Source organism: Etheostoma spectabile, chromosome 13, assembly GCF_008692095.1.
Source record: "Etheostoma spectabile isolate EspeVRDwgs_2016 chromosome 13, UIUC_Espe_1.0, whole genome shotgun sequence".
NCBI classification, from domain to species: Eukaryota; Metazoa; Chordata; class Actinopteri; order Perciformes; family Percidae; genus Etheostoma; species Etheostoma spectabile.
In genome coordinates, this window is record NC_045745.1 from 22,139,647 (window position 1) to 22,150,408 (window position 10,762).

Below are 10,762 nucleotides of genomic sequence, written 5' to 3' on the forward strand. Positions count from 1 at the left end.
GTGTGTGTGTGTGTGTGTGTGTGTGTGCGTGCGTGTGTGTGTGTGTGCGTGTGTGTGTCCATCTGGAAAAAGTGTACCCTGTCAAACTTGGAGTGTGTGTGTTTTATTACTGTGATGGAGGAGGTGGCTTAGTCACTGCTGACACAAACAAACACACACAAACATACTCACACACACACACACACACACGCACGCACACACACACACATACACTAACAGAGCCATCACATCATCTAACACAGTCATCAAGTAATAATGGAAAAAGTCAACATTTTGAGATCTGGTTTAGCAGATGCAGACAGTCTTCTGTGTGAATAATGGGTTTCCCACTTGATTAAGCATCTTTGTTTATTTCTAACAACCTTTCAGTTTTATTTGTATGTATTACATTATTTAAACACATGGCTATGAAAAGGTTGATACACATTGGCAAAAAACAATCTGGGCACATACTTTATTCTTGGCATTATGCGTGTGTTTTTCTAGCTTGGTTTATGGATCACAGTGTTTATGTCTATCTTATGTTAACACTCAGCACTAAACAGAAGGCTGATGACTGTTCCACTTACTTAACTGCTGTGGCAACCCCTGTGAAGCATGCAAAAGCGCATGCTAAAAAAACCGCACACATATGCACATTCCCTCCACATCACCCCTCCAGATGCCATTCTAAAGATAGGCCTGCAGAGACCACCGCTTGTAAAATCTATCTGGACGGTGGGTACATACACAAACGCACACGCGCACACGCACGTACGCATGCACGCACACACACACACACACGTTCACACGTTTACACGTTCAAATGCAAAACAGGTGTATAGAATCAGAAAGATTCATTGCCTGGTAGATAGCACTTGCTAGGAATTTGCTTTGGTTTGGTGCAAACAAATAAACATATGTAAACATTAATATGAAATAAACAAACAATAAATACAGAAACAAATAACATATATACTAAATGACTAAATAACATTAGGAAGAGAAAAAGAGGCTGCATGGATTAGTGCAGAATGTGCAAAAAATACTTAAGAGATAAGCAAAGTTCAGGATATATATGTATATAGGACATGATGTAGGATGATGTAGGATGTCAGTGGGGGTCCGGGGCCTTATTGATTAGGCTAACTGCAGAGAAGCAGAAACTGTTTTTGTAGCGGGAAGTTTTGGTCCTGATGGACTGCAACCTTCTGCCGGAGGGGACAGGTTTGAAAGGTTTGTGTCCGGGGTGAGAGAAATTGGCTAGAATCTTAACTGCCCGCCTCAGCATCCTGGAGGTGTACAGTTCCTGGAGAGACAGCAGATTGTAGTTAATCACCATCTCAACAGAGCGCATGGTGCGCTGCACTCTGCCCTTGTCCTTAGCAGTGGCAGCAGCATACCAGATGGTAATGGAGCAGGTGAGGATGGCCTCAATGATGGCAGTGTAAAAGTGCACCATCATTGTTTTTGACAGGTTGAACTTCTTTAGCTGTCGCAGGATGTACATCCTTTGCTGGTCTTTTTTGATGAGGGAGCTGATATTCAGATGATGGAGCCCAGGAAGCAAAAGGACTCCACAATGTTGACTGTGGAGTCCCCCAGGGTGATGGGGGCAGGTGGGGCTGCATCCTTCCTAAAGTCCACAACCATCTACACTGTCTTCAGAGCGTTTAGCTCCAGGTTGGTTTGACTGCACCAGGTGGTCAATCTCCTGCCCGCAGGCAGTCTTATTCCCACCAGAAATGAGTCCATTGAGGGGGGTGTCGTCTGCGAACTTCAGGAGCTTGAAGGACTTGTGACTGCAAGTACAGCTGTTGGTGTACAGGGAGAAGAGCAGATGGAAAAGGACACAGTCCTGAGGGAAACCGGTGCTGATGTTCAGAGAGTCAGAGATGTGTTTTCCCAGCTTCACACGTTTCTTCCAGTCAGACAGGAAGTCTGTGATCCACCTGCAGGTGGGGTAAGGCAGAGGAGTCGAGTAGAGTAGAGCAGAGTAGTGGCGTAAGAGTTTAGTTCAACACACACAAGTTTTTTTGCTGTTTAGTTGTAGTAATGTTATAACACTTAACATACCACCAGTCAGCTGTGACTTGGGTATGAAAACATTTACTAAAACTCCAGAAACTATTGCGACTGTTAACATCTGGTTGCCATTTCCTCTGCAGGTTCCCAGCAGTGAGGAAGAAGTTTATCTTCGAGCTGAAGGAGCTGAGACAGAAGGAGCAGAGCCCTTACGTCATCCAGTCCACCATCAGCCTCATCATGGGACTCAAGTTCTTCCGCATCAAAATGTACCCTGTGGAAGACTTTGAAGCTTCCTTCCAGTTCATGCAGGTAGTGCTGAAATCATTTGGTCCCTTAGCTTAGCTTAGTCCCTTATTTACATGCCAAGAAATTGTAAAGAGGCTCTGCTATAGGTATCTCAAGGAGTGTTCATAGGACAGACGCACTCTTTATCTGTAGAAGTTCACGTCTGGGAGCTGCTTAGTGCAATCATAGTGCTATCCTGTTCACTACTGAGAAATCCCACTGAAGTAATTAGGGGTAAAGTGCCTTGTTTATTGCCCCTTTGATGGTAAATGCAGTGGTGACAATGTTTCTCATGTCCTTCAACCTTTACAATACAGGGATTTGAACCTTGCAATCACATAATTATCATGTACATGCATTGTGTCTCTCACTGTCTCTCTTTCTCTCTTTATGTCTTTAGGAGTGTGCGCAGTATTTCTTGGAAGTGAAGGATAAAGACATTAAACACTCATTAGCCGGACTCTTTGTGGAGATACTTGTACCTGTAGCTGCTGTAAGTGGATTTCATCTTAGTGCCAAGAGCACTACCCTTTCCACATTTGCTTTTTTGGATCCATTGTAAGCAAGAGTCGCAATAAAGTTATTGTTTGTCTTATACATTTTGTTTCTCTTTTGTTTTGTCTTTTTAAATAAAAAGTCTGTTAGTCTTTTTGCTGTACACTATACAATATGAATTGTCTAATCTGTCTGTACGCATCAAGTAGGGTTGGGGTCCGGTAAAAACAGTTTTCTAAACTAACTTTTGTGTTATGCTTCCTCCCCCAGACTGTGAAGAACGAAGTGAACGTGCCATGTCTAAGAAATTTTGTAGAAAGTTTGTACGATACCACATTGGACCTGTCCAGTAGGAAGAAACACTCTCTGGTAAGTTTCTCCTCGTATTCTGTTTCCTCACTGCTCATCTCTCTTCATTTCCTCTCCAGTAACAGCAATTGGTGAAAGCACTTACTGTAACTCTCCAGCATGTTTTTATCTTTCCATGGGAAGGAGACAGGAGTGCAGTATGCAGTATGCATGCTAGTTTTTGTAGCAGTGCCAGATGGGCAGTATTTGCCCACAGCAGGGAAACAGGCCGGGTAATCAGGAAATTAGATGCAGTGTATCGCCCTTATTAAAATAGTGATCTCAAACGAACAAGCATGCTATATAGCTACTCTGTTGATTTGTCAGAACTGGTATGAAAATTCGGTTTGTCACAGTCTAAACGTTTCAACCATGCACATTAAGGAAATTATGGAACAGATTATTGGAAAACTCGCGGATTACCAAATTTAACTGAATTCTTTCCTGGTAAAAAGAAGCTTCCTCACTATTCTTTCCTATGCATTTTCTTTTAGTTTCTGAAGTTGTATTTTCCTTAAAATGAGTAAAAAGAACAGTCAATCCAATACATTTTTCCAATGCAAATTAACCAAGTATTTTCCAAACTTGTGAGTTTAATTTCTGTATATTTTATTGCATAACCTACCTTTTATTGTTTTTGTAAAGATAAAGACACTCATTTCTAGAAGATTCTTAAAAGAATTGATTGAAAATTGATTTTTTTCCCCACTGGTTTTAAGATAGTAAGGTTTTTATGACTTAATAAGATAACGATTCTTTGAAGTCCAGCGCAGCAATGCTCCCTTTAGTTTTCTCCTGAATGTTGCCCCACCTTTGAGTTGTATTCCACAGCCATTTGAGAACATGGCATAAGGCTGCTGTGTTGTTTTATTGCTGGTTGCTGTTGATGTGCCATTTGTGATATGTGCCTGGGTTCCTCCTGCTGGGAAAGAGACTTGTGTCCTCAGGGTTGCAGACACGTCACTTGACCAGTATACACATTTCCTTTGTTACATTCTCCAAATCGCCCGAGCAAACCATGCATTTAATGTTTTACACACCTCTCTTCACACACAACTGACAGACATGATGGGAATGACAGTAATTTGGTGCATTTCTGTAGTTGTTTTTATTTAACTAAGTACCTGAATACCAACTTTGATAAGGAGAGACAGGTGAATAATGCGCTCCTCCTCCAAGCTAGCATTTCCATAACCATTCGTGACAAGCGTGTACCTGAACTCACACTAGTCCTTGAAGGTATTCATGTTTAAGAATGATCTGCATGCAGACTTGCATAGCAGATGATTGAACACACGGGACACCAAAGTCAAATTCTTGTATGTGAACTTCACGTTGAAAGTTTTCCATAAACTTGTAATGGTATTGTTCAAACTTTTGCTTTAATTTTGTGCATGAAATGGAGGAAAAAAGGTGTTCACAATTTCAATAAATGAAGTAAACGTAAGACTCACCCATTCTTCTAATGAAACCCACTGGCAAGATAAATCAAAGAAAAATGTAAAATGTTTTGTTTTGTTAAATGGACTTAATTCCAGAGAGAATTGAAACAAATCAGGTTAATGAGGGATTAATGAGGCCTGAAACAAGTCAAACATGATTGTGAAAAGCTAATGTAATTGCCTATAGTTTTTAAATGATGAAGGAAGAGCTCAGAAATTAGATTTTAGCTTGAAACAAAAACATTTTTCACTGAATTTCAGTCCAAAACTTCTTTGAAAAACGTGTGAGGAAGACAGCCGGAATCCGTTTTTTGTATCTATATAGAGTGAATATACTTTGAATTTAAAGTGCCTGATGCAAATGTCTCCCATCTGTCTTCTCTCTCAACACCAGGCCCTGTATCCTCTGGTGACCTGCCTGCTGTGTGTCAGCCAGAAGCAGTTCTTTCTCAGCCGATGGCACATTTTCCTCAACTACTGCCTCTCAAACCTCAAGGTGAACCTTTCTTTCCCTACCATGCAAATGCAAGAATTACCGGTAGGGGTTATTTGCATAGATCACAAGCAGTGTTATACTCGCACACAAAAATAATGCAGCCTGTGCAATAAATTTTGTCTTGACAAAGGGACAAACGGCACATGCACAACACAGTGAACTTTAACATCAACCATCAGTATGAATTGCCTCAAGGGAAACACTGCAGGTTAAGAACATAGGGATTTATGGGTGTCATAAAGACTTCTGTACAAGACTTATGATCACACTATTTATGATCACACTGTGTACACAGAGAAAGCAGTTTATGTAGTGCATACAGTAAAACCCATGTCTGTAAGGTACAATATATGATGAATGCCTTGTCTGTGTTTGTCATGTTAGCTGAGATGAATTAACCTGTGAAACATGTTTTGTAAGATGGAGGTATGTGAAATACTACTCCTGGTGAAACATAATAACTTTTTGTCTCCATGTGCATAAATGCAGAATAAAGACCCCAAGATGGCACGTGTGGCTCTAGAATCACTCTACCGCCTGCTGTGGGTCTACATGATCCGAATAAAGTGCGAGAGCAACACTGGAACACAGAGGTAACAGCCACATGTGGTTAAATTTCTCATCAACAAATTGTAAGATGTAACTTTAATCGTGCAAAGTCTTTATCATCAATGGGTCATTGTTCGCTAAATTGCGATACCTTGTTTTAATAACCATGAACAAGTTAAGTTTTTAGCTCTGTTTATGCTTCTTCTTTTGTGCTGTTAACATTTCTAATGTAAAGTGTTTTGCAGATTTCCTTCTTAACTCAACTAAGTAATAGACTCTGTGAAAGGCAGAGCATTGTTATGGTGTTATGCATGCTTCCTAAAATTGATGTGGACATGATTTATTATCCTTAACAAGAGATACATGGAACAATTTTCCTGAGGTTCATGAACTATTTCTAATCACTCTTGTCTCTCCTTCTTCCCTCAGTCGGCTGACGTCGATCACCTCCACTCTGTTCCCCAAAGGGAGTCGGAGTGTTGTACCCAGAGACATGCCCCTTAATATTTTTGTCAAGATTATCCAATTTATTGCACAGGTGTGTGTCACAGTTTCACACACTCTCATGCACATAAAGTCTTAGATGTAAGTTGGTACTCTCCGCTTTAGGTCAAAGCACATGAGAATGAAGTGGAATTTGTTGTGTTTAGTGTGAAACCAACAGTGTGCCAACTTCTAAGCTTTATTCAGTGCTAAGAAACACAAATACTGGTTAATCTAAAATTCTCAGTTGACGGAGCTGCTGGTCAAAAGCTAAAACATATATAATTTCAGTACCTTCTCCCACAGTCTCTCTGTTAATACATGATTGCCAAAAAATACTGTATATATGACATTTGGTGTAAATAACACATATAGATAAAAAACACTTATTATATCCATACATTGTCTTGTCCTTACATCTCTTTTTATTATTTCTTATTTCTTTTTGTAATCAGTAATATAATAAAAATGTCCCATCATTGCACCAATGGTGACATACAGTCAATGTACTAACTGCCTCGTACCACATTAACTCTGAAATCCTGTAACACCAGTTTGTTTGTCTTCTGTTCAGGAGAGGCTGGATTTCGCCATGAAGGAGATCATATTTGACCTGCTGAGTGTTGGGAAACCTGCCAAAGCCTTCAGTCTTAACCCAGAGGTAAAGAGAGCCCACAGATTTACAGTGTATCCCCTCGCCATATTACAAGGATGATTCCAGTTTTTATTGTAAGTCTTCAGTTAGCGAGGATGGTAAAGAATGGGGTGCTCTCTGTTGGAGCGTTGAATAGGGACCTTTGGAGCTGTGGTAAAGAGATCCACTTGGGGTTGATCATATGCAATGGGATTTCAGGATTCTGGTCATATGAACAGAAACAATCCATTAAAATCACTGCAGTTTAAATGTGGGACTCCAGTGATACTAAAGTCTGTTTACGGATGCACTAATGCATATGTGCAAAAAGTTGCATAATACCTTTTGTGGCTGCAGAAAGTGTCTGTTGCATCAATAGATGGCACTTCAATCAGCGCCAGTTGGGGCTGAAGACTACACGTTTGAAAATTAAATAAATCTGCGGGTGTGGAGTTAGAAAGAAGTGAGCCTACCAGACCTCTGTAGCCCACACCTAATCTCTGCTGGAGGCTAGTGTCTTAAAGCCAAATTAGCCGTCACTAGCATAACACTATTGAATCTCTGGAATTTGAAAGATAATAATAATAATAATAATAATAATAATACATTTTATTTATAATTCCCTTTACATTTCAAAAGGAAATCTCAAAGGGCTACAGTTAATAGGGAGTTGAAAACAGTTTCCAGAGTACGATAACAATTGACAAGCAATAATAAAACACCATAAAACTAAAATTAAAACAATGACTGTTTAAAAGGCCTAAAATATCTCCGCTCCTGTTTTTAAAATTAGAGTAAGACAGTAATCAGGATTTTGAGATCACAACATATAAACCATTAATCATATACATGTTGTAATAGTACATTACAGACACTGTAAGATCACTTATAAATAGAAAAACCAATTCTGTATTGAGAGGCACTGACCTTTTGAATGTTTAAAAAACATAATTTTCCCAAATAAACATTCATACACAATAGTAGATAGTAAGATACTGTTGTGGTGATGTGCGTTAACTCCATCCCTGCTACAAATTTGACATTGCTCTTGATAAACAGACTCTCTGGCACGTGTTGAGGATGTTGTGCTTTATCTGTGTTCCAGCGTATGAACATAGGTCTCCGGGCGTTCCTGGTGATAGCAGATGCTCTGCAACAGAAGGACGGAGAGCCTCCCATGCCCAACACAGGAGCAACTCTGCCCTCTGGAAACTCTCTGAAGAAAAAGAAAACTTATCTCAGCAAGACGCTTACTGAAGAGGAAGCCAAACTAATAGGTGTGTGTGTGTGTCTGTAGGCATTGAAACTAGTGTAACTTGAATGTAGTCTCTAACTCCATGAACTGTCTCTTCCTGTTCTCCACAGGCATGTCCTTGTACTACTCCCAGGTGCGAAAGGCTCTGGACAACATCCTGAGACACTTGGACAAGGAGGTGGGTCGTTGTATGATGCTCACCAGCGTCCAGATGCTCAACAAAGAACCAGAGGACATGATCACGTATGTAACTACAAAGTGCAGCAATGTGTCTTTTTTGCCTTTTTCACTTCAGTCTCTATTGACATTAAATGAAACAACAAACTCACAAACAGCATCATACAAAACAAAAGTAATCTGCTTTGGGATGCCTTCACATTTTACAACCTTGGAGAGTAATATTTCTGTTAACCATTCTTTTGTCATTTGAGTGACAACTGAGCTTTTTGCACAATGCCTGTCAAAATTATTATATGTGATAAATATATTTTGCATGTCTATAGTAGTATAGTATAGTATTATCTTTTGCAAACATGACATAACTGTATTTTGAGTAACAAATGGCTAACTTTCCCTGCCTTAAGCAAGCTTGCCTAACGTCCCCCTCCATCTTTGACAGTGGTGAAAGGAAGCCTAAAATCGACCTGTTCAGGACATGTGTGGCTGCCATTCCTCGTATTCTCCCTGATGCCATGTCCAAGCCTGAGCTCATTGACCTTCTCTCACGGTGAGTTAGAGAAGGATTAATATTTGACTTAATGCCTGTTATTACCTGCTAATTATGTTAAAACATATATGTTTATTTCAGGTCTATTCCATTAAGTTACAGATGATCATTTGACATATTTTTATACATTTTAAAGAGATTTCTCTTTCTGTCAGTGAGGTCCCACAACAAGATCTTGTTCATTCAATACTGTTCATGTGTTTTCATCTATTTCTCAGACTTACAGTGCACATGGACGATGAGCTTCGTCTTATTTCCCAGAACTCCCTGCAGAGCTTGTTACTTGACTTCTCAGACTGGAGGGAGGACGTCCTGTTTGGTTACACACATTTCCTTTTGCGCGAGGTATAAATGAACTTGACAGAAACCTGCAGCTACCTAGACAGTAAAAGTTAGTTGGACTTCCTTTCCACGTGAGTTTAGGCTTGGTTTATTGATAAACACTAGATAACAGAAAAAAATAGTATTACGGCATTGCCCCTAGTTACCTATCCATGGTTGAAGTTGTTTCTGTAAAGGCACAGGAAAAACACAACAAGAGTGATCCAAAAGGCTTTATCCTTATTACCAACAAATATTAATTGTTTGGTACTAAATATTGACAATGGCAGCCCTTCTATAAACATTCCTCTCCAAACTATTCCAGGTTCAAGACACCCATCAGGGTCTGCAGGATGCATCTGTGAAACTCCTTCTCCAGCTGCTCACACAGTGGAGGCTAGCGCTGCAGCTCCAGGGGAAGACGCAAGGTGGAGTTGAGGTTTGTAGTTTTATAAAAAAAACTTATTCTACAGACATTGCCGCCAGATATCTGTTCACACATCCCGTGCAATATCTCAGCCATTACAAGTTGTTTTATTTTCTTTGTTTTTAAATACTTTGTTCAATGATGGTTGACTAAAATGATGAGCTGAAAGGGAGTTGGGATTCTTCAAGTTTTTGTCAACTGCCACAACTAAAGTTTTACTTACTGGTCAAACAAGGTGACATACAGTAATGTTTGTGACTCTTTTCTTACTCTCCTCCCCCACTCTCTCTTGGTCTTCTGTCTCCATCAGTCCAGTCCCAGATTACCAGAGCGAAGCCCTCACTGCTCAGTGCTTCATGCGGTTGAGGGACTGGCTCTGCTGCTCCTCTGCTCGTGTCAGATCAGCACAAGGAAGCTGGCTGTCGGTGTGTTAAGAGAAATACGCTGCCTCTTCACAGCGCTGGGACATGCTGAGGTACAGCACAGGAAACTCACATCTTCACTAAACAAACATGGCGGAGAACAATCTACAAGCTTCTCTCATTTTTTAAACTTCCGTACAGCTTTTAAGTTTAGTTAAGTAGTTAGTTTAGTCAGTTATCATAAAATAATAATTCTAACCATATCACAGTGTAAACTCAAACAGTAATTGGTCACTAAAGTGCTAAGGCTAAAGCAAAAGTTTATATATCTTAACCTGTCTATATATATAATATATAATAATATATGTATAATCTACCCATCTCAAAGGAAAAAGAAAATATTTAAAAAAAAACAAGGTATAAGTTAAGAAACAAAAAAATTAATCACATTTGTAACCCTCAAAAATGGCATTACAAACTTTTTTCTTATAAACCAAAAATGGAAAAGAAAAAAAAACGATGAATAAACAACTCAATACAAACACAAATATTATCAACATGTATCAAGCAGCTGGTGGCAAATGTCTACTAAGAGAGAAAGGACGTGGAAAAAGCATAATGAAAGGAGAGCTATCTGACCGTAGCTGGGATTAGATATGCAGCCTGTGAATTCTCTCACATTGTATGACGCAGTTATAAAAATAGCTTATTCTATAAATGTCTTTCCTTCTAGGATGATGACAAACCCATGATTGAGGTCATGGACCAGCTGAGCCCAGCTGTAATGGACAGCTTTGTTCATGTGGCAGTCTCTGACTCTGTAAGTATATTTATGTGAATTCAATTCAATTTTATTCAATTTTATTTATATAGCGCTAAATCACAACAACAGTAATCTCATTGCGCTTTTCATAAAAGAGCAGGTCTAGAC

At 39.6% G+C, this 10,762-nt stretch overlaps 1 protein-coding gene across 1 annotated transcript in view; it reads left to right on the forward strand.

Annotated features, from left to right (window-relative positions):
• Window positions 1-10,762, forward strand: part of fryb (furry homolog b (Drosophila)) — a 50,989-nt gene that overhangs the window by 11,127 nt on the left and 29,100 nt on the right. Inside the window, exons 8-21 of the mRNA XM_032533231.1 lie at window positions 2,148-2,316; window positions 2,693-2,785; window positions 3,058-3,156; window positions 4,972-5,073; window positions 5,563-5,666; window positions 6,052-6,160; window positions 6,680-6,766; window positions 7,845-8,016; window positions 8,105-8,237; window positions 8,614-8,721; window positions 8,940-9,066; window positions 9,368-9,481; window positions 9,780-9,944; window positions 10,565-10,651. Of these exons, the coding sequence (XP_032389122.1) occupies window positions 2,148-2,316; window positions 2,693-2,785; window positions 3,058-3,156; window positions 4,972-5,073; window positions 5,563-5,666; window positions 6,052-6,160; window positions 6,680-6,766; window positions 7,845-8,016; window positions 8,105-8,237; window positions 8,614-8,721; window positions 8,940-9,066; window positions 9,368-9,481; window positions 9,780-9,944; window positions 10,565-10,651 (1,669 nt within the window). The remainder of the gene's footprint in view (window positions 1-2,147; window positions 2,317-2,692; window positions 2,786-3,057; window positions 3,157-4,971; window positions 5,074-5,562; window positions 5,667-6,051; window positions 6,161-6,679; window positions 6,767-7,844; window positions 8,017-8,104; window positions 8,238-8,613; window positions 8,722-8,939; window positions 9,067-9,367; window positions 9,482-9,779; window positions 9,945-10,564; window positions 10,652-10,762) is intronic.